Source organism: Plecotus auritus (genome assembly GCF_963455305.1).
Source record: "Plecotus auritus genome assembly, chromosome: 6".
Classification (NCBI taxonomy): Eukaryota; Metazoa; Chordata; class Mammalia; order Chiroptera; family Vespertilionidae; genus Plecotus; species Plecotus auritus.
In genome coordinates, this window is record NC_137773.1 from 2,636,785 (window position 1) to 2,659,190 (window position 22,406).

The 22,406-nt window shown below is 64.0% G+C and overlaps 1 protein-coding gene and 1 pseudogene across 2 annotated transcripts; one reads left to right on the top strand and one right to left on the bottom strand.

The window, feature by feature from the left end:
- Positions 1–59: 59 nt before the first annotated feature.
- Positions 60–1,958, top strand: LOC308249774 (actin, cytoplasmic 1-like; annotated as a pseudogene). The gene has a single exon. The product of its transcript is annotated as an actin, cytoplasmic 1-like (transcript).
- A 2,754-nt stretch (positions 1,959–4,712) lies between these two features.
- Positions 4,713–8,071, bottom strand: LOC308251597 (actin, cytoplasmic 1). The gene is made up of 6 exons (XM_080675294.1): positions 7,960–8,071; positions 7,101–7,229; positions 6,723–6,962; positions 5,839–6,277; positions 5,574–5,755; positions 4,713–5,457 (listed from the first exon to the last, which is right to left on the bottom strand). Exons 2-6 carry the CDS (start codon positions 7,221–7,223, stop codon positions 5,314–5,316), a joined length of 1,128 nt encoding a protein of 375 aa, XP_080531420.1. The 5' UTR covers positions 7,224–7,229; positions 7,960–8,071; the 3' UTR covers positions 4,713–5,313.
- Positions 8,072–22,406: the final 14,335 nt, after the last annotated feature.

The following is a 22,406-nucleotide window of genomic DNA, read 5'->3' on the forward strand; positions in this document are numbered from 1 at the left end:
TCTGGACACGCACTTCCGCTCGCCAGTCGGCTCGCCCTGCGCAGCCGCCATGTTGGGTGCGGCGCCGCGACAAGGCCCCGCTAAGGCTCGGGACAGGTCTGGGAAGACCCCCAAGGGGTCCCTCCGTGCTCGATGACCTCATCTCTTAGCTTTAATTAATTTAAGAATCCACGCGTGGACTGCTGAGACCGCGTCCACCGCTCGCGCAGGCCACTCGACTCCGCCGCTCTTCCACCGTCGCCGACCCAACCGCCTCCTGCTCGCCATGGATGACGATATTGCTGCGCTCGTGGTCGACAACGGCTCCGGCATGTGCAAAGCCGGCTTTGCGGGGGGACGATGCCCCCAGGGCCGTCTTCCCCTCCATCGTGGGGCGCCCCCGGCACCAGGGCGTGATGGTGGGCATGGGCCAGAAGGACTCCTACGTGGGTGATGAGGCCCAGAGCAAGAGAGGCATCCTGACCCTCAAGTACCCCATCGAGCACGGCATCGTCACCAACTGGGACGACATGGAGAAGATCTGGCACCACACCTTCTACAACGAGCTGCGCGTGGCCCCCGAGGAGCACCCTGTCCTGCTCACCGAGGCCCCTCTGAACCCCAAGGCCAGCCGTGAGAAGATGACCCAGATCATGTTCGAGACCTTCCACACCCCCGCCGTGTACGTGGCCATCCAGGCCGTGCTGTCCCTGTACGCCTCTGGCCGCACCCTGGCATCGTCATGGGCTCCGGGGACGGGGTCACCCACACGGTGCCCATCTACGAGGGCTGCGCCCTCCCCCACGCCATCCTGCGTCTGGACCTGGCGGGCCGGGACCTGACAGACTACCTCATGAAGATCCTCACGGAGCGGGGCTACAGCTTCACCACCACGGCCGAGCGGGAGATCGTGCGCGACATCAAGGAGAAGCTGTGCTACGTCGCCCTGGACTTCGAGCAGGAGATGGCCACCGCGGCCTCCAGCTCCTCCCTGGAGAAGAGCTACGAGCTGCCGGACGGGCAGGTCATCACCATCGGCAACGAGCGGTTCCGCTGCCCCGAGGCCCTCTTCCAGCCCTCCTTCCTGGGCATGGAATCCTGTGGCATCCATGAAACTACCTTTAACTCCATCATGAAGTGTGACGTCGACATCCGTAAGGACCTGTACGCCAACACGGTGCTGTCTGGTGGAACCACCATGTACCCAGGCATCGCGGACAGGATGCAGAAGGAGATCACGGCCCTGGCCCCCAGCACGATGAAGATCAAGATCATTGCGCCCCCTGAGCGCAAGTACTCTGTGTGGATCGGCGGCTCCATCCTGGCCTCGCTGTCCACCTTCCAGCAGATGTGGATCAGCAAGCAGGAGTAGGACGAGTCCGGCCCCTCCATCGTCCACCGCAAATGCTTCTAGGCGGACTGTTAGCTGGTTACACCCTTTCTTGACAAAACCTAACTTGCGCAGAAAACGAGATGAGATTGGCATGGCTTTGTTTTGTTTTTTTGATTTTTTTTTTGATTTTTTTTTTTTTTGGCGCTTGACTCAGGATTTAAAAACTGGAACGGTGGCCCAAAGTTCTACAATGTGGCCGAGGACTTTGATTGTACATTGTTCTTTTTTTTTTAATCATTCCAAATACGAGAGATGCATTGTTACAGGAAGTCCCTTGCCTGCCCAAAGCCGCCCACTTCTCCCTAAGAAGGGCCAATCCTTGCCCGAGTCCACGCGGGAAGGCTGATAGCATTGCTTTTGTGTAAATTATGTAATCCAAATTTTTTAATCTTCGCCTTAATACTTGTTCTTTTTTGTTTTATTTTGAACGGCCAGCCATCGTGGCCCCCTTTTTTGTCCCCAACTTGAGATGTATGAAGGCTTTTGGTCCCCCTGGGAGTGGGTTGAGGTGTGGAGGCAGCCAAGCAGGGCTTACCTGTACACTGACTTGAGACCAGTTCAATAAAGTGCACACCTTAAAGGGGGGAAAAAAGAAATCCACGCGTGGCTAGTGGTGCCCCGAGGGGCAGTGCAGCCGGAATGAAGTTCCCGGGGGGCAGGGCCAATTCTCCGGTTACTGCCGGGGCCCCGCCCCGAGCTCCTTGTAGCTGCTCAAAACACCAGCTGGATGATGAGCGAGTGAGTGAGGGGAGGCGGGCACCAGCCCCTGGCAGGGCTTTCCTAGTGGTTCCAGCCGTGTCCTTTGGGTGATTCCAGGCCAGAACATGGATTCGGATCCTGCCGCTTGAGAGCTGTCTTACCCTCCAAGCCTGTTTCCCCACAGGCCGCCTCCCCGCGGCCGCGCCCCCGACTCCAGGGAGGTGTCGGAAGGGGCGAGCCCCAGGTTCCAAGCCCCTCCGCTGACCTGGACTCCCTGCTCTCGGAGAGGCGCACGGGGTGCAGGGGTCCGGGCAGGGCTGCCTGGCAGAGGAGGGGCGCGCCAGCCCGTTCAGGAGGTGCACCTCAGGAGCCAGAGCTGCCTCACGGGGGAGCCAGCCACCCAGAAAGGGCCGGGAAGCTGCGGAGGAGTTAGAAGGAAACTCCGCATTCTATCAAACAGAACTTGCGTGTGTCTGGACCAGCTGTGGGCAAACTACGGCCTGCGGGCCGGATCTGGCTATTCTATCCGGTTCTCTTGCTCTCCCCTCCACTCCTTTACTCTGAATTTATATTAGTTCACACAAACACTCCATCCATGCTTTTGTTCCAGCCCTCCGGTCCAGTTTAAGAACCCATTATGGCCCTCGAGTCAAAAAGTTTGCCCACCCCTGGACGACCTGTCCTGGGAGGCAATGAAGCGAGCAGGCAGCGACTGGACTGCCTAGGTGTCAGGGTCAACTCCCGCTTTCTCCCTGGTCATTTGTGTCACCTGGGGCCAGCCTCCGGCCCTGGCTCAGTGTAAAATGTGCGCAAGAGGGAGGGCGGGAGTCAATGTGGCATCCTCTCGCTGAGCCTGGCTTGGGCCGGGTGATGCTGGGCCTTTGCTCCAAGCCAGACAGCGTCAGAGGGTCAGCCCCGGGCAGGCCTGGGGGAAAGGAGCAGGGCCTGAAGGACTCTCAAGGTCAAGTGTGTGTGTCAGCTGCACTTCCAGAGTTTCTCAAAGGAAAAGATGGATGGAGCGCCCCTCCACTTGTTCCTGATGGTCCCGTTTCCAAGGTGTGCACGCGGACTGAGATGTAACTTCTCCAGGGATCTGGCCCCAACCAGCCTCCCATTCTTCCCCGAGGGTGACGGCTGTGTCTAGTCTCTAGGCATCTGTCCCGGCCATCCAGGCATCTGTCTGAGACAAGCATGCCCAAACTTCCACCCGCTCCCATCGAGGTCTCTCTCGCTTCCTCTCTCTAAAATAAATCCATTTTAAAAAGAAAACTTACTTGTAGCTCCCAGAGCTCAGGGTGTGCTATCAACTGATTGGCCCAAAAGAGCTAGAACTGGCCCCGGAGTGACTTCCTGTCACAGACCCTGCTTCCCGGGCCTGAGACTTTGGGGCTGGGGGAGAGCCTCAGGAGCATCCGGGCACTCTGCTGCCACGTCTGGGCCAGCGGCTACAGCCCACGGGCACCTGCTGTGGGCCTAGACTAGAAAACCTGGTGGGCCCAGGGGACTCCCGGCTCCTGTTCTGTTCTGGAAGCCATCGCGGTCTTAGAACAGTCTCCTCCTCACCGGGGTAAGGTCGCCACACTAATCATAAAATCACCGTCAGAATGGGCCAAGCTCCGCTCTTCCTCTGGAAGAGGACCCAAGGGCCACAGTGCCCCTCCAAGGAGGGGAGGACCCCCCTCAAGCCTCAAATCTGGATTGACAGGCCCAAATGTGCCTCACTCCCTCAGGAGAAATGGGGCAAAACCCCTCATGGGGGGCCTCCCCCTCTCTGCTGGTGCCAGCAGCAGCTGCTGGCGGGGGAAGGGTAGGCCAGGCTTGTTTTCCTGCACCAAGTCCCATGCTGAGCGGCAGCACGGGAGAAAGGCCCGCTCCAGGATCCCGGCCGCTCCCTCCCCTCCCCGGCAGGGTCCTAGGACTAGGCCAGGACTGCACTTGACCATGCAGAGGAAGGCAGCGGCCCTGAGGTAGAACCCTGACGCCCTTACTCCAGCCCTGGTCAGAGTGCTGCCCTGCAGACCCCTAGATCATTGGTCGGCCAACTGCGACTCACGAGCCACATGCGGCTCTTTGGCGCCTTGAATGTGGCTCTTCCACAAAATACCACAGCCTGGGCGAGTCTGCTTTGAAGAAGTGGCGTTAGAAGTTTAAGTTTAAAAAATTTGGCTCTCCAAAGAAATTTCAATCGTTGTGCTGTTGATATTTGGCTCTGTTGACTGAGTTTGCCGACCACTGGCCCAGATAAATCCCCTCTTCAGCTGTACATGGTCACTCCAGGTGAGGCGGCAGGTTGGTAACCCTGTTCTCAGCCTCAGACCCATGGAGGGTGTGGCCTAGCAGCCACAAAGGTACCCACCCAACCCCGAGGCCAGTCCCTGGGACTGAGCCCCTCTAGAAGCCATCTGCACTTCAGAAACCAGCTGAAAGGCAGGGGCGCTGGGGGGCCAGGCCAGGGGTTTCCTTTCAAAGGTCAGGAGGCCAGGATCCGTTAACTCCTCCCCCCAGCCCCCTAACCTAGACTGGTCCATGCCTGGGTTAGAGCACCTCCACCTCCCCCTACTAGTAGAGATGGCCTGGCCCCCACCCTTCCCCCAACCGCACCCATTTCCCCAAAACTCATCCATGCCAGAAAGCCAGAAAGTTCCTTTAAGGTGTGCACTTTATTGAACTGGTCTCAAGTCAGTGTACAGGTAAGCCCTGCTTGGCTGCCTCCACACCTCAACCCACTCCCAGGGGGACCAAAAGCCTTCATACATCTCAAGTTGGGGACAAAAAAGGGGGCCACGATGGCTGGCCATTCAAAATAAAACAAAAAAGAACAAGTATTAAGGCAAAGATTAAAAAATTTGGATTACATAATTTACACAAAAGCAATGCATTTATCACCCTTCCCGCGTGGACTCGGGCAAGGATTGGCCCTTCTTAGGGAGAAGTGGGCGGCTTTGGGGCAGGCAAGGGACTTCCTGTAACAATGCATCTCTCGTATTTGGAATGACTATTAAAAAAAAAGAACAATGTACAATCAAAGTCCTCGGCCACATTGTAGAACTTTGGGGATGCTCGCTCCAACACAGACTGCTGTCACCTTCACCGTTCCAGTTTTTAAATCCTGAGTCAAGCGCCAAAAAAAAAAAAAAAAGATCAAAAAAAACAAAAAACAAAACAAAGCCATGCCAATCTCATCTCGTTTTCTGCGCAAGTTAGGTTTTGTCAAGAAAGGGTGTAACCAGCTAACAGTCCGCCTAGAAGCATTTGCGGTGGACGATGGAGGGGCCGGACTCGTCGTACTCCTGCTTGCTGATCCACATCTGCTGGAAGGTGGACAGCGAGGCCAGGATGGAGCCGCCGATCCACACGGAGTACTTGCGCTCAGGGGGCGCAATGATCTGGGGAGACAACGGGACAGTTAGCATAAGGACCCTGATGGCACCCACAGGGCCCACCCCCCCCAGGCCAGACTGACTCCACTGGACCAGGCCAGCTCAGCTGGGCGGACACGCACCTTGATCTTCATCGTGCTGGGAGCCAGAGCGGTGATCTCCTTCTGCATCCTGTCGGCGATGCCTGGGTACATGGTGGTTCCACCAGACAGCACCGTGTTGGCGTACAGGTCCTTACGGATGTCGACGTCACACTTCATGATGGAGTTAAAGGTAGTTTCATGGATGCCACAGGACTCCATGCCTGAAGGGAAGGAGGGCCAGACTTAGCTTCCAGCGTGGCCACAAGGGTGGCCTTTGTGTGGAGCAGGGCGAGGCCTTACTCACCCAGGAAGGAGGGCTGGAAGAGGGCCTCGGGGCAGCGGAACCGCTCGTTGCCGATGGTGATGACCTGCCCGTCGGGCAGCTCGTAGCTCTTCTCCAGGGAGGAGCTGGAGGCCGCGGTGGCCATCTCCTGCTCGAAGTCCAGGGCGACGTAGCACAGCTTCTCCTTGATGTCGCGCACGATCTCCCGCTCGGCTGTGGTGGTGAAGCTGTAGCCACGCTCCGTGAGGATCTTCATGAGGTAGTCTGTCAGGTCCCGGCCCGCCAGGTCCAGACGCAGGATGGCGTGGGGGAGGGCGTAGCCCTCGTAGATGGGCACCGTGTGGGTGACCCCGTCCCCGGAGTCCATGACGATGCCAGTGGTGCGGCCAGAGGCGTACAGGGACAGCACGGCCTGGATGGCCACGTACATGGCGGGGGTGTTGAAGGTCTCGAACATGATCTGTCGGGAGAAACGGGTCACGTCACACTCGGGAAGCCACCGGGCACAAGCAGTCAGGCCAGACCAGGAACATGCAGAGAGTGCAACGAACACAGGTTAAGTGTGCTGGGGACCCCAGGATGGGGATTCACTTCAGACCTACTGTGCACCTACTGAATACACACTCCCAAGGCCACTTTACATCCGCCTCATTGGCTTTGTCACACAAGCCAGTGTTAGTACCTACACCCACAGCACTTTACGCTTTAAAAACCTAGTCAGAATAGCCAACACGAGAAAGATTCCATCTGGAGAAAAGCAAATAGAACCTGCAGAATTCCAAAGGAGACTCAGGTCAGAGAAGAAAGTCCTAGGAGAATGGCAGAGAAAGAACCAGTGAGAAAGGGCGTGGCAGAGGCGACAGGAAAGGATGGGGAGCTTCCAGGGAAGGCCAAGGGCTACCAACCTGGGTCATCTTCTCACGGTTGGCCTTGGGGTTCAGAGGGGCCTCGGTGAGCAGGACAGGGTGCTCCTCGGGGGCCACGCGCAGCTCGTTGTAGAAGGTGTGGTGCCAGATCTTCTCCATGTCGTCCCAGTTGGTGACGATGCCGTGCTCGATGGGGTACTTGAGGGTCAGGATGCCTCTCTTGCTCTGGGCCTCGTCACCCACGTAGGAGTCCTTCTGGCCCATGCCCACCATCACGCCCTGCAGAAGGGAGCAGCAAGGTGCCCTCAGCGTGGGCAAGATCCCACCGACCCCCACCCAGAAAGCTAAAGGACTCTGGTGGAGGAGCTGGCCTCATCCGCCCCACCCACCAAATCAGACCCGAAGCAGGCGCCCTACCTGGTGCCGGGGGCGCCCCACGATGGAGGGGAAGACGGCCCTGGGGGCATCGTCCCCCGCAAAGCCGGCTTTGCACATGCCGGAGCCGTTGTCGACCACGAGCGCAGCAATATCGTCATCCATGGCGAGCTGCAGGGAGAGCAGGGCCGTGAGCCTGGGTCGGGTGCGGCTGCCCCCGCCCTGCCCACTTCCGGCGCGCCGCGCCTTCGAGCCGCCAGGGGGCGCCGGCGCGCGCCCAGATTGGGGACAAAGGAAGCCAGGCCGGCTGCGTTATTACCATAAAAGGCAAACGCTGGGGAGAGGCGGCCCGCGGCGCGGCAGGAAGCCAGGCCCTCGGCCCCGCCCAGCCCCGTTCAAACTGCGCCGGCCGGCCGGGCGCGCGGAGACCACACCCACGGGAGCCCGCGCCGCGGCCGTGTGCGCAGGCGCCTACGCGCGCGGCAACCCCACCCCTTCCGGCGGCCGCTCCGCCTCGCCCGGGCCGCGGCGCCCAGCCCTGGCGCGCGCACACGCACGAGCACGCGCAGCCAGTCCCCAGTGCCCAGTCCCCAGTGCCCAGTCCCCAGTGCCCAGTCCCCACCCGGCCGGCGAGGCCCGCCGCGCCCACCCACCCTCCGTCCCGCGCAGCCAACCGCCCGCTCGGCCCCAGGCCCCAGGCCTCCGGGACTGTCGGCAGCGCCTGGGAGCGCGCCCTGAGCGCAGCGCGGCCCCGAGGCACCAGGGCTGAAGTCCACTCCCCGCGCCCGGGCGCTGGCCACGGGGCAGGGGTAGGGGCGAGGGGCGCACGGGCCGGGGCGGTGAGGTCCGGGGCCGTGAAGGCCGGCGCGGACCCGTGCGGCCGGCCAGCCCGCGGGCTTACCAGGAGGCGGTTGGGTCGGCGACGGTGGAAGAGCGGCGGAGTCGAGTGGCCTGCGCGGGCGGTGGACGCGGTCTCAGCAGTGGCTGCGCGGCGCGCCGCCGGGTTTTATAGGGCGGCGCCGCGGCCGCTCGAGCCATAAAAGGCAACTTTCGGAACAGCGCGCGCTGATTGGCCCCGCGCCGCTCACTCACCGGCCTCGCCGCACAGTGCAGCATTTTTTCACCCCCTCTCCCTCCTTTTGAAAAAAAAGGAGATGGACTGAGAGAGAGCGAGAGCGAGATTGAGGAAGAGGAGGGATAGAGTTTTGCCGTGGGCCGCCCTAGGGTGCTGGGCCACGGCCGGGGGTGAGGGGGGCACGCCCTGGGCTGCCGCCCCGCCGGGCCGTGCTCAGTCCGGCCTCGTGTGGCCTGGCCTGCCTGTCCCTCCGTGTCCCCCCACCCCGGGACCCTCCGGGTGTGGATGTCACATCAGCATGGAGCTCCCCCGTGGTCCCTGGTTGCTGTGGGTGCATGCTCAAGTTTAAACAGTTGGGGAGTCCCCCCCTTGCCAACCTTAGCTCAACTGCCCAGAAAGCCTAGGTGGGGGTGGGGTGGGGGCTCTGGCTGGGGATGCTCAGCTTACTACGTGCGGGGTCATTCTACCCACAGAGGAGGCTGGGGTGAGGAGGATGGTGTGGTATGGGGAGCGGTGGGCTCTGGAGAGCAGAGAAACTGTTTCCATGGAGCCAGGCTGCCCTCACACCCAGCCAAGGCGTCCTGGGCCTGAGCCAGTGACCCAGGCAGCTACCAGGCACTGCTGGGTCCAGCAGGCAGGGCTGCCCAGCACAGCCGGGGCCCACGTCCATCATCCGTCATGTAGCCACAGCTGAGCTGCCTTCATGGAGGTCCCCGAGGACTGGGGAGGGACGCTCCGTGAGCCAGAGATGAGCTGGGGGCCGCAGGGCCAGTAGCCAAAGGCCAGCTGCCCTGGGAGAAGACCCTCTCCTTGTCACTCTTGACTGCCCTGGGTCTCTCCAGAGACTTGGCACGACCTGGGTGCCCTGTTCTGGGTGGTTCCCTGCTCTGAGAGCTGCCAGTTCGGCAGGCAGAGCCTGATCCAGATGGCCCACAGTGCTCAGCGCATGGCAGCCGGAAGCCCAGGGGCCGCGGGACCCCACAGGCGCGGCTGGCTCAGCCTAGAGGAGCGCACCTTCCCGGGGCGGGGGGGGGGGGGGGGGGGGGTGACAGGCGACTTTTCACCTGAGGAGAACGGCAGGTGGCATAGCTGGGGCACTGGGCTCTCCCCACCAGCCTGTCCCCAGCTGCCAGGGCTGTGCAGCGTGTAAGAGGTGTTCATTGACTGTGTGTTGAAACCAGTGACCAGTTAGTCCATATATGGATGTGGAATGTGTGTCCAGGGGAGAGGTGGCTGGTCCGGCCAATGGAGGAGGCTGGTGGCAGGTCTTCGAAGGCTGCAGAGGCCACAACCAGGTGGCAAGGGTGACCAGCACCCAGCACAGCAGAGCCCACAGGCTGGGACCCTCATGCTAAGCGTTCCCAGGGGACCGCCAGAAACTCACTGCAGGGCCCCCGCCCCACCCCAGCCCTGGGCGAACATTCCCAGTCCATCCACTCCCGCCTCCTGAGGGCCAGTCTGTCCTCCTCCTGGCCTTGTATCTCTCAGTCAAGGGCGTCTGGCCAGCCACCTTGCGATTCAAGGACTGGGACAGGGGGTGGGGGCGGGGGCCCTTTTTGCTGCCTGTTCATGAGCCTGGAGGGGTGCTGGGCAGGCTAGGAACAGGCCACAGGGCGAGGGATGGGAGACCCGAGGGGCTCCAGGGAGCTCCATGGGCTGGAGAGCAGGCCTGGTCCGCCCGCCAGCAGGAGGGTGCTGGGACCTCGCCTCTTAGCCAGGGGCCCGCCAAGGGGCACACCGACCGCAGACTGGAACATCCCTGGCCCTCTCAGCGGCCGGTTCCTGGTGCTCTCCTATGCATCCTTCGCAGCCCAGCCCAGAAAGCCCCTCCGCGGGAGCCGTGTAGCGTCTGCCACATGTACCCTCCCCCACTTCAGACCACTGCGGGGCTGGCCTGCACAGCTCAGCCCCAGCCGCTGCTGCCTGTTCAGCCAGCCCTGCCTCAGCTCCCCTCACGGACACCTCCTGCTCTGCGCTGGGGTGGGGTGTCTCTTCCCCTTCTTCTCAGCCCCACCTCAGTTTCTCCCCCTGAAAATGGAGCTTCGGGTCCATTCCCAGCCAACCTTCCCAGGGTCTCCATCACACCCACCTCCTCCCGCGGTTCCCACCCCAGGGCCGGGCTCTGCTGCAGGAGCGACCGCCTGGGTGCCCTGGGCCCTCAGAAGGGACCCCCCCCCCGGGCAGATGGGGGAGGGGGCACCAGCCTTGGGGAGGGGCGGAAGCAGCCGCTGAAGAGAAACAGCAGCTGGAGGAGGAAAAGAGGAAGCCCAGCGGCAGAGGAAGGGGGCGGGGACGGCGCAGGAAGTGAGCAGGTTCTTCGCTGGGAACTTGGCCCTGGCGGGGATCGCAGAGCGGCGCGGGGCGGGCACAGCCCACGGGGGGCAGCTCGGCCAGTGGCCGCCCCACCTGCCTGTCTGCTGCTGTGTTTTCTCTTGCCGTCCCCTCCCCCCCAGAGACCTCCAGGCCAGGGGACAGTTACAGTCCCTCCCAAAGGACCCCTCCCTCACCCAACCCCCCAATCTCCCTGGGCGTTAGATCCCTCTGCCTCACCCCCCCACACACCGGGCAGGGACCCCAAGCTCCATTTTTCAGAGGAAGAAACTGCGGTGAGGTTGAGAAAGGGAAGAGAAACCCCCCGCACACAGTCAGTGCTCAGCGAAGGGCAACCGAGCGAATGAGGGGACAGAGCATTCCAGCAAACACACCCCTTTTTACAGGGGAGGAAACTGAGGCAGGCTGGTGACGGGCCCCGGCTCAGAGTCCAGCATCAAGGACTCCAGGCCCGGCTTCCGCAGGCCTCGCTGCCCCGCCCTGGTGAAGTGTCCCTGGAGTGCCCGCAGGGACTCTGGCCCAGAGTCTGAATTCCTGGGCCCCACCTCTGTCCTCCGCTCTTATCTCCTGAGGTCCAGAGGGGACAGCCACCAGCCCTTGGCCACACAGCAGCAGCCCCCGAGGGCCTACGCCTGTACTTTCCAGCCACACCACCACCACCACCACCACCCCCGCTCCTCCCCTGCTCCCACGATGGGCTCAAAAGGAAATTTGGACCCCAGAGTTCCTGAGGTCCTGGGAGGGCTGGGCGGGAGTCCTGCTGCCTCCTGTCCAGCTTGACCACACTTTCAAGGTCAGCCCTGGGCTGGCTCCCCAGAAGGCCTGCCAGCCTCCTCCCTCCTCTCTCAGAACAGCTGCAGCTTTCCTGCTCAGAGAGGGAAGCCGCCCCGCCGGGTCACACAGCCGGGCGCAGCCAGGAGCCGGGCGGGGGGGGGGGGGGCAGACTGCTCCTGCATGCCACAGGCAGTGCCAGCCAGCCGGGCACGCATCCGGCACGGAACGGCACCAGACAGTTCTGAGCAGCACCCTGAGGAAAGCAGGTGTGATCCCTGGGCCTCCAACAAAACAGCCAAGGAGACCAGTCCCCCCTGCGTGTGAAGGAGCCGCTTCCTGAGGAAGGAGGAGGCCTGAAGGGCGGTCAGGGAAGCCCCCAGGCGCAGCCCCTGAAGGGGGCCCGGAGCAGGAGGGAGGGGCTGGGCAGTGCGCTCTCCTGGGCAGCAGCCAGGACCTCGGTCCCCACCCAGGCCTGGCGTCTGGCCAGAGCCCCTCCCAGGCCTGTCAGCCTCCGCCAGCCTGGCCTCCCCTGCCTCCCGCAGGAGTCATCCGAGAAAGGGGGATCCCTGCCCTGGAGAAACTGGGAACTTCTGGTGCTTCTTGGGAGAGTTTTGAAAAATCCTTAAAAACTACCCCCCCACCCCCCCGTCCAATCCCCCTGGCACTGGGAGGAAGGCCCCGGCACTTCTGGGGAGTTCCCAGCCTCGCTTACGCTGAGTTTTTCAGAAGAGAAATAGAGAACAAGGTACCCTGGGCTTCCCCCTACACACCCCGCTGAGCCCTCCTGCTCTCAGACCCTCCTGCTGGGGGCTAGGTGTCCCCAACAGACCCTGCTGTGAGGAAGGAGAGGACCCCTGGGCCCTGAAGACCTTCTCAGCAGCCTGGGGGGTCGGGGGAGGCTGGGAGTCCTGGCCTCACAGGTCTCCCCACAATTGTGGTTCCAGGAGATCCTTGAAGCCCGCTGGTCACGGGGCCCACGGCAACCGGCCCGGAGCAGGTAGGGACCTGCCCAAAGTCACCTGGAGGTCAAGGCAGCTCTCAAAAGCCAGGCTTTCCACACCGGGCCTGAGGCAGGGGGCAGGTTGGACCAAGTGGGGTGGGGTCAGTGGCAACTTCAAGTTCAACCCAAGGTTCTGAAGACTCCTGGCCCTGACAGCCGGGTATCAGCAGACACACCTGTGGGACTCCCCCAAACTGGAGGCCCTGCCACAGGAAGCCTGCGCCCCGGGCTGCGAGAAAGAGAGAGCAGTTCCTGGCGGCCCGGGAGCAGTCAGTGACAGTGACACGGGGTGTGAAGGCCAGGCCAGGGTGGGCACCCAGGGACAACATGGTCGGTGTCAGGGACTCAACAGCTTTCTAGCTGGGTGGCCCCATCCCTGCCTGGCCCACCTGGGAGCTGGGGGGGAGGTCCCAGGGGCTGGGGAGGACCGAGGAAGTGAAAGGGGAAGGAGTGGGGGAGGGAGGTATTGGGAAAGTGCAGGTGGGCGGGGCTGGGGACTGGGGACGGGGTGGCTGACTCACAGAGGTCACCAGCTTACCCATTCGGGGCGCAGCCTGGCCCCCGGATCCCCGAGAGGACAAGGCGAAGCAGAGTACCTGAGGCTGCTGTGGCCAGAAAACTCACTGCCAGCTCAGCTGGAGGCCCCCCATTTCTCAGACAAGCAGACTGAGGCCCCTGAGTGTGGGGGACTCCGCCCTTCAGTTACCAGCACACGGTTGCCAGGACGTGCTGCATCTAGGAGTCGGAGCCCAGGCGACACAGGGCATCTCGGAGGGGTCCCCCCGAGTCCTCCTCCAGCCTCAGTGGTCCCTGTTCTCAGCCCGTGTCCAGATGGGCAAACTGAGGCTCAGAGTGGCCAGCGGGCGGTAGCAGAGGTGTGCCCCCCAGCACCCTGCCTGGCCACGGGGCACACCCGGGGCTCCACGTGGGGCACTTGTCAGCTGGTGCCACTCCTCTGGCGTGGGGCCTGGGGCCCATCCAAGTGGAAACCCGATCATCGCCGCGGCCACGTCGCTGTGTAACCAGGCCTCCTGAGCCAGAAATCTCAGCCGCCCGCTGGGCTCGCCAGGAACAAGCAGGTCCCGCGGCCCAGGCGTCCTGACTGATGTCTCCCCACGCCCAGCCCTGTGTCAGCTGCTGGGGATGTGGGGGGCCCGCCAGCCTGCACTGTCCGCTGGGGACAATCCTGACTCAGTGACATCGGGCCCTTGTGGGCTTGGGTTTGATGAGCCAGGCAAGGAGGCCACTGTTGGGGCCCGAGGGCAGCAGCCAGGGCGCCCCCTCATTTCCTGGGTCGCTGGGGAGGAATTGTGACTACGTCCCTGGGCTGCTGAGACCCCTAGCATTGGGGGTGACAGTGTGGGGGGCACACAGTGTGCCTGAGACACGTGTACCAGGACGTGGGACGCGGCAGGCAGGGGCCGGGTCCCGGCTCAGGGAGGACTGCGCAACAAGCCCTGTGCCCAGGGCGGGCGGGCGGGGCGCAGGGGTCGGAACGGGGGACACCCTGCCCTCAGTGAGGCCCGAGGGAAGAGCCCAGGGCAGGGGCGCCAGGGAGGAAGGCAGAGTCCACACCTTCCCCTGAACACTGTCAGGGTCCATTCTGTCACTCGGAGCCCACCAGGGTCAGAGCGTGTGCGGATGGCACCCCCTGGGTGGGCTCCTGGGCCTTCAGGGAGTCGTCACAGACACCCTGGAAGCTGGCCGCCACCTGTCTCCTTAGCAAAGCAGAAGCCAAGGCCCACAGCACGTGGCAGGCCCAAGGCCGGCCTGGAGGGCTGGGTGCGCCCTGTGTGTGCCCCCAGGGCCAGGCAGCCGGTGCAGCGCGGGGGCAGGACCCCCCTCCCAAGGCCAAGAAGGATGGGGCTCTAAGGCGGCCTGAGCAGCCCCAGCTGCCCAGAACCCCCGGCCTGGCCCAGCCCAGCCCAGCCCTGCCCTGCCCACTGCAGAGCCTTATCCTCACGCCTGCCAAGTCAGAGGGACTTCAGGGCCCTCAAAGGATCAGGCTCAGGTTGGGGGGACGCTCCTTGCCAACCCCTGCTTGGTCCTGAGGCCCCGCTGTGCCCTCTCTGCAGGTGGGGCAGGGGCAGGGGGGTAGGGGCAGGGCCCGGCCGGTTCATCGTGGTCCCGCACACAGTGGGCAGCCGCGGACGCAGAAGCAGATGGAGGTTAGGATGCCCCTGTCATCTCCCTGCTGAGGACACAGCCGAGCTGACTGTGGGTTGGTGGCCCTGGGCAAGTGGCTCACCCAGGTCTCAGAGCTGTAGGGAGGGGACAGGAGAGTGAACAGAACTGCTCAGACCGGGCCTGTCCAGAGCAAGTGCAGGGGGACCGTATGCTGGTGACTGTGGGCCAGACATGGGCAGGAAGCCCCTGGTGCCTCAACTTCCTCTCCGGACCTGGGTTGTGATCCCAACAGAGAAGACCGCCTGGCATGTGGGCAAGCAGGCCAGGGAGGGGTGAGGAAAAGCCGTGATCGGGGCTTTAAACGAGGCCACCCAGATCTGCAAACCTGTCTAAAGATGAAAAGATGCTCAGCATCACAGGCCGTCCGGAAAATGCAAACGAAACTACACCAAAGCGAAGGCTGCCGACCCCGCGTGCGTGCGTGTGTGAGTGCATGCGTGGTGAGGCGGGAGACCTGTAAACCCCCCGCAGCCGGACGGTGGGAAATTAATCGGCTTCAGCTGTGACCCAGCAGTTCCACTGCAGGTATTTATTTATCCAAGAAGCCTGGGTCCGCGTGTCCACCGATACACGTACAGGAGCGGTCAGACAGATTCATCGAGAACATACACATATCCACACAGCCCCACACTCGGCGCCCAAGGGCCCTCCAGCAGCAGAAGGGGCAGCTGGGAGCGGTGCGTGCAGAGGGGGAGTGAGCTGCTGGCCCCGCAGCTCCCCGATCTCGCAAAGGAGGTGCAGCGCAGCTGACACTCCGAGTTCACAGCGTCAGGAGGGCCGAGCGGAGCAGACCTGCGCTGGTCAGGGCAGTACTGGCCCTTGGGGGGGGGGGGGTGACTGGCCAGGGCATGAGGGGGCTCCTGGGAGCTGGAAATGTACATGGAAGCAGCCAGTTTGGGGCCATTCGTGTCGCTGCCCACGAACGCCGTGGTGGCCGCTGGGTTGAGAGTATGGCCCTGCCAATCTGGAGCCTGCCTGTCTCAGGCCTCACGCTTGCTCTTCTCGGTCCATAATGGACGCTTCTCCCTCCACACAGCCTTTTTGCGGCTTTAAGTTCTGTGTACTCTTCAGGGCTCAGGGGAAACGCCGCCTCCTCCAGGAAGCCCTCCCTGGTCCCCTGGTCCCTCTCGTGGCTCCTGCACTTGTCATGCTGCTCACATCTGCCCACCAGAGGCCTCTCTCCCTCGCTGCTCCGCGGGCCGGGACCACATCTGTTTTGCTCACTGTGGGGTCCCCAACTCCCGGCGTGTCATCAGTGAGGTTTTCCGCTTCCATCTGCGGGAGGAAGGAGGGACGGAAGGGACCTGGATCTGTACAGAAGGGGGACGGGCGGCAGGAATGGATGCGTCGTCTCCAGGGTGTGAGCATCCTGTCCCAGCAGGGCGTGGGCAGGGCGCTGGCAGGAGCAGCGCGCCGGGACTGCCAAAGCCGATGGGGAACAGGCCCAGGGCAGGGGGGCCGGGCCAGCTCAGGGCACACACCTTCCAGCGGGTGTTGGCAGGAGGGGAGCCGGAGGGTGAGTGTCACAGGAAGTCCTCCGGTCTTGGCGGCAGCTGACTCACCAGTGGCTGACAATGCTCACAGGTCAGACTCCAGCCTTGTGCTCCGGAGGTCCCGGGGACGCGGTCTGATACCCTGGGTGTGGAGGGGCCGACCTGAAGGAGGGGCCGCCTGCGGTCCGGCAAGGCTTTCCCGGGGAGGGCTTTTTCCGAGCCGGGCCTTGACGTTTGACTAGGCGTCCAGCAAGGAGACACCCTAGAGAGGGCTTCGGCAGCGGGGATGATGGGAGAGCCGCAAACATCGGAGGTGACGGTGCGCTTCGGAAATTGAGTCTGTGGGAACCTGGGTGGGGAGATCTGGGCTCAATGCCATGTGCATTCCGGCCAGCGCTCCGGAGAGCCCTGGGAGGCCCCAGATGAGAAGGAACCCGGTGGGTGAGCTGGGGCGGGGTGAGCATCGGGCAGGGGAGCCCTCCGCCCAGGACACCGGAGGGAAGGAGCTCAGAGGGGCTGCGAGTCCTCACCCTCCGGGAGGAATGTTCCGGGCCTGGAATTCAGGTCCCATTGTACAGATGGGGACACTGAGGTGGACATGGCGGAGCCCAGACTCACAGACCTGGTTAAGCTTGGGGTCTGCGGCCCGAAGTTCCAGAGACAGGCCCTCCTGGAGGCCGGGCACCCACCGACACAAGCTCACTGGGCCAGCCTCTGGGACCAGCAGCGGGAGCACCCCGAGACCCAGCAGGGGACTTGTGGAACTGGATCTGGAACTCTGAACCAGGCCGCCCAGGTGACAGCCGCAGGACCCCCCAAAGCTGGCCGCGGGCCCTGCCCCTCCTCAGCCTCAGCCTGGCCCGGGGGGGGGGGGGGCAGGGCCACAGCAGGAACACAGCTCTGGCGTCCAGCCAGGAGGTGGCAAAGTGCTTGGCGAGCCTGGCGATTAGCTGGCAGCCAGAATGCCCGGGGCAGGCGTGTGCTCGGGGACTGGCATAAACCCAGAGTCGGGACGTTGTCCTGCCAGGGTGCTGGGGAGCCACAGAGGCTGTAGGCCGGGGGGGGGGGGGGAGCGGGACGGGCCACAGCTGATGCTTCAGCGGAGGGCTCCACATAACGCAGCAGACCTCAGCCTCCTCGGGGCTCAATTCCTCGCTGCCTCTGGCCGAGGAGAAGTTTGTAACAGGAACGCAGAGGTGGGCGCGTGACCACAGCCACGGCGTGCGGACAGTGGCCTGGCCTGGTGCTCTTCCCTCCCGGTGGCTCTGGAATTTGATTCCGGCCCCGGGGCCACCCCAAGAGGTAGGCAGGCAGCTTTCTGAGACACCTTTAAGGTTGTGGGTATCAAGGCTGACAGTTGGGGCCGGACACCTGCCTGGGGGGTGTGCGGCTCCCTCACTCACACGCGGGGCTGTGCTCCCCTGGAGGTGAGGTGCTGAGCCCCCCCCCAACCCCCCGTAGGGCCAGGCCCGTCTTGCTCACTCACTCCCCATCAACTGCCCCATGAGGCAGGGGCCTTGATGGTTCCCCAAACCACAGGTCAGGCTGAGGAGTGAGGGGACACGCACGAGGGACGAAGGTGAGGGGGGCAGGTGTGGCATCGCTGTGACTGGGCAGGTAACTGCAAGGCCTCGGTTTCTTCACCTGGAGGATGGGGGAACACTGGGGGGGCTGTCGGGAGGACAAAACGGTGTGTGTCAGCTCAGAAAAGTGCCCCACGTTGCTCCTGGGCCAGTGGCCTCTCCCTCCGTGGTACCCACCATGGGCTTTGGGGGAGCGGCGGGAGGGTGTGGGAGGAGGAGGAGGGTGTGTGCCATCAGCTGATGAGCTGAACTTCCTGGCCCTGATCCCAGCAGCCCCCTGAGCAGAGGACAAAGGGCAAAGGGCAAAGGGCAGGGCCTCTCCCTGTCATCAGGGGCCACTGGCAGGCCCTATCTAGACTTAGTCAGGACAGCGCCTTGGCCCAGGGTGCACTGGGTCTGTGCCAGCCTCTGTGAGCCCCCCACCGCCTTCCGGTAGCCATGGCCAGGCCAGGCGGGGCAGGAGGCAGCTGCCTGTCACTGGCAGGAAGATGAGGCCTGGAGACCTGTCTGGGCCAGGCCTCCCGGGCCCTGAGGAGGGAGGGGACTGGACCGGCTGAGCCCTCCTGCCGTGCCCACGCTGACTTTCAGCTCGAGACTTAGGCCACGTCTCTGGAAGAGCCGGGAATTTCGGGGGGACTGGGAGAATCACAGCCTGTTGCAGGCCACTCACGGGGTCCCCGTGGGAATACCTGAGACGGCATTCCAGCGCCCAACGCCCTCGGGCCAGGGGTCACCGGCCGCCTCGCCCTGGCCCGGCGCTGCTGTCCCTGGCCTCAGTGCGCCCCCTGCACAGCGGGCTCCCAGGTGGAATAGGGCCCCCGAGGGCACTCCCAGCCCTCCTCCCACTGGGTGGCCAGGGCTGGGGTTGGTGGCAGTTGAGGGTGGGGGACCTCCTCTGCGGGGGGTCTGGGCCCAGACACTGGGCGCCAGGACAGAGGTCCGACTCTCCCAGGTTGGCGGGAGCAGACCCGAGGGTGGAGGGCCCATCTGGCCCCCAGGCAGGTCGCCGCCAAGGTGAGCCGCGCAGACCCATTTCCAGCCTCCAGCCTGGGAGCGGGGAGCCCGGGCGCGGGCTGAGTGGTAGGTGGTTGTTATCTGGCGCTCCCAGCCCGCAGGCCTCACGTGGCCGGCCCGGAGATAAGCCGGCTACCGGCGCGGATGTGTCCGGCGCGGGCCGCTCCAGGCCGGAGCTCCCTGCAGGCCCCAGCCCCCCACCCCGCCCCTCCCGAGGCCCGGCCCACTTGGCCCAGCTTCCTCTCCATAAAAGGCGAGGTTGGGAGCGCCCCTGGAGGGGGCGTTGGGAGGGTGGAGGAGGTTCGCCGGCCCCCTCCCTAAGTGCCCTCCCCCCAGGGGCTCGCAGTCCACCCTAAACCCCTGCCTCGCGCCCCCCACCCCTCCCCCCCGCTGTGCTCCAGACCCGTTCCCCGACCGAGGTCCTCCCTGGGGCCTGCCCCCCCATCCTGGTCACTTTGTCCCCAGTTTGTGTTTGAACAGAAACCTGAGGCGGAGCCGGGCGGAGGGCTGGGCGGGGCGGGGCAGGGGGCGCTGAAGAACCCCAGGAAATGCCAATGTGGCCACGAGCTCGGGATAGACGCCCAGAGATTCTAACTTCCTGTGGGCATCTGTGCACGTGAATACTTCGGGGGTCGGGGACCCCTCCCAGGCGCACTTGTCAGACCCCTGGCCACGCCACCCAGGTCCTGCGCCCTGGCCTTTACCTCTGCTCACGGCCTCGCTTCCCCACCCGCTCAGCAGGGCGATGCTCTCACCCCGTTTGTGCAGCTGTAAAGTCAGACACTCAGCGGGGCCCTGCGCGGGTTAGAGCGAAGGAAGGGGGGCAGCTGCTTCCTGCCTGGCACCCCCACTGAGACCCCTCCCGGGAGAGGGGTGCGGGACGCGGGCGTGGCATCTGTGTCTTGGCCCCCGGCTGGGGAGCAGGACCTCGGGTGTCATCTGGCTCCACCCGCCCAGGTATGTGACCCTGACAGTACCCATCCCTCTCCGGGCCTGTTCGCTCTGTAAATTCCGGGGCGTCTGGGCCAGGCGAGCTGGGGGTAGGGTGGAGAGGAGCCCGCCAGGGAAGGTCGAGCCGCGCCCCCTCCCAGCCCCCAGCCGCGGTCACGGCCGCCCCTCGGCTCCACGTCCGCTGCCCACGAGGCCGCCTTAAAAGGCAAAGGGTGGCAGGTCTCGGGGCGAACTTAGTCATCCGGCCCGCAGGCTGCCGGCGCGCCGCGCAGCTTCCTCCCCGCGCTTCCCGTCTGCGGAGGGCCCGGGGGAGGGGGCCTTTCGAAATGCGCTGGCTTCTCCAAAGGGCAGCCGGGCCCTGGGGCGGGGTCCGCTCGGGGAGGGTGGGGGCTGGCCTGGATGTGGGTACCGGGCCGGGAGGCGCTCTCCGAGAGGCTGGGGGACATGGTCTTGGGGGGTCCCAGAGGTGGGACCTGCGGCAGAAGCCCCCTTTCCCCTCGGCCGGCCCGGGGCGTTTTAACCCTGAAGCTGCCGGACAGCCCGCACCGGCGCGGGCGAGGTGGGCGGGGGGGGGGGGTGCTGAGCCTGGGCGCGGGGTGGGCCCCTGGCCCCTGATGGGTGACCTGCCCGGATGGCCCAGGTTGCTGCTCCGATCAATCTCAGCGAGGTCCCCGGGGAGAAAAGCACAGCGTACCCACGTGCAGGCTGTCAAGTGTAAGGACACGCCGGGATGAAGCCACCGGACACGGGGGGGGGGGGGGGGGGGGGCAGGGGCGGGTCAAGGAATGCGGTGGAATTGAGCGCGGCGTCAGGAAGAGCAGGGCTGGTCCCTGGATGAACCTCTGGGCCAGAGGCGCACACCCTCCTCCGGCTCAGGCCCCGCTCACAGGCAACGCTCACGTCTGGTGACAGCCGTCAGGGTGGTGATTACGGGGGGGGGGGGGGGCAGGTAACAACTGGGGGAGCACAGGGAGCCTCCTGGAACGGCAGCGTTGTCTGTGCTGGTTGGGGTGATGGCTGCTGGCTGACGGCCGATGGTGCTGTGCACTGAGGTGGTGGCGGTGACGGTAGGGACGGGACACGCAGGGCAGGACTGTGGAAGCACACACAGGACACGGGTGCGCGGCTCGGGGCGGGCGGCAGAGGCAGGGGCTCAGGGCGAGGCGGGAGGGTGCGGGTCCTGACGCCCATGCATGGCCTCCATTTGGGAAAACAAAGCTAAGAGGGCAGGTGCATCGCTTCCTCGGGCCGGAGGGGCATTAGGGTCCCCTCAGTGCTTTCCCGTGTATTTGAAATATTTCACACTTTTTTTTTTAAAGGAATCCACTTTCTTTTTTTATTGATTTTTTACAGAGAGGAAGGGAGAGGGATAGAGGGTTAGAAACATCCATGAGAGAGAAACATCGGTCAGCTGCCTCCTGCACACCCACTATTGGGGATGTGCCCGCAACCAAGGTACATGCCCTTGACCGGAATCGAACCTGGGACCCTTCAGTCCGCAGGCCGACGCTCTATCCACTGAGCCAAACTGGTTAGGGCTGACCCTGTTTCTTGTTCGGTGCAACGCAGTCATCAGGAATTCCCCCGCCGCTCAGGTGCTCAACAAAGGGGTCCGGTGTGGGGCCCCCCTTTTCCTCAGCTCCCCCGGGAGAAGGCACGACTTGCTGGAGAGGGGGGCCAGGGTGGGAAGGTCTGCACCCGCAGCTCCTTAGGCCAGTGGCCTGGCCTGGCCTGGCCCAGGAAGGCTTGTGTTTCTAACAAATGGGGCCAGCCAGCCCCATGCCCTGCCCGTCCCGTCCCGTCCTGACTGTCCTGTCCCCGGGGCCAGGGTCACTCCAGGTGAGGCTCCAGGACAGCACACTCAGCAGGACGCAGGTCACCTGGCCTCCGATTCCAAGTGGCCAGATCCTCAGGCAGCCTCTGTAGGCGGCGAGGACAGGCCTGGAGGGTGTGTGCCAGCCTGCGAGGCCTGGAGCCCTGCCCCCAGGGCCCTGTGGGGGTGCTGAGAGCCCTGGAGGGCTGTGGGCAGCCCCGCTGGAGCCAGCAAGAAGGAAGGGAGCGGGGTGTGGGGTTAAGAAAGTGCATCTGGGAAGAGAGAGGGAAGGAGAAAAAGAAAGCAAAAGGAGGGGGGGCCGCACCCAGGCTCTCTGGTGAAAGCCCCATGACGCCCCGGGAAAGAATCTTCCTGAATGCAGAGGTTAAGCGACAGGCCAAGGTGACCCACAAGGTCAGGGGGAGGTGTGAGCAGGAGAGATTGACAGACTTGTGGGGGTGGGGCGGGGACCACAGAGCCTTTGTAGAGGGTGTGAAGCTGCCCAGGTGAAGGGGAGGCCTGAGAGTTAGGAAGGAGGGGTGGGGGCCCAGAGGGGGGGGGAGGGGTGCAGAAAGTAGTAAGTGACTGGGGCTTGGGCAGGACCTGCAGGAAGACACTCCTCCCTCTCGGGTGCCCTCTAGTGGGGACCTCTCACCCGGGGAGGTGGACCTGCGCTGCCTCGGCTCAACCCAACGGGACCGCTGGGTCCACTTGGTGCCGCCCAGCCCACCCCTGGCTCCCCACCCCTAGCTCCCCTGCTCCCCCTTCCGCAGGCTCTGTCTCACCAGGTCTCGCTGGACAAGTGGCTGCGGGGGAGCATCAGCAAGAGGTATGTGCTTAGGTGCCGGGGCCCTGCTGCAGCCTCGGGGTGACCCTGTCGGCGGGGACATGTCTCTCCCCCTTTTCCAGAGGAGGACAGCGAGGCTAGAGGGTCGCAGGCACCTCGCCTGGGTGCACTCATGCACACGATCACCCGTGGAACTGGGCGGCCTGAGTCTGGACACCCGGGTGGAGCAGGCCCCTTCTGGTCCACTCACCTGAGGGACCCCGCAGGCTCCACCCCTGTGGCCTTCAGCCCCTGAACTAGGGTCAGATCCCAGCATGCCCCAGGGCTGAAGGGCGGCGCT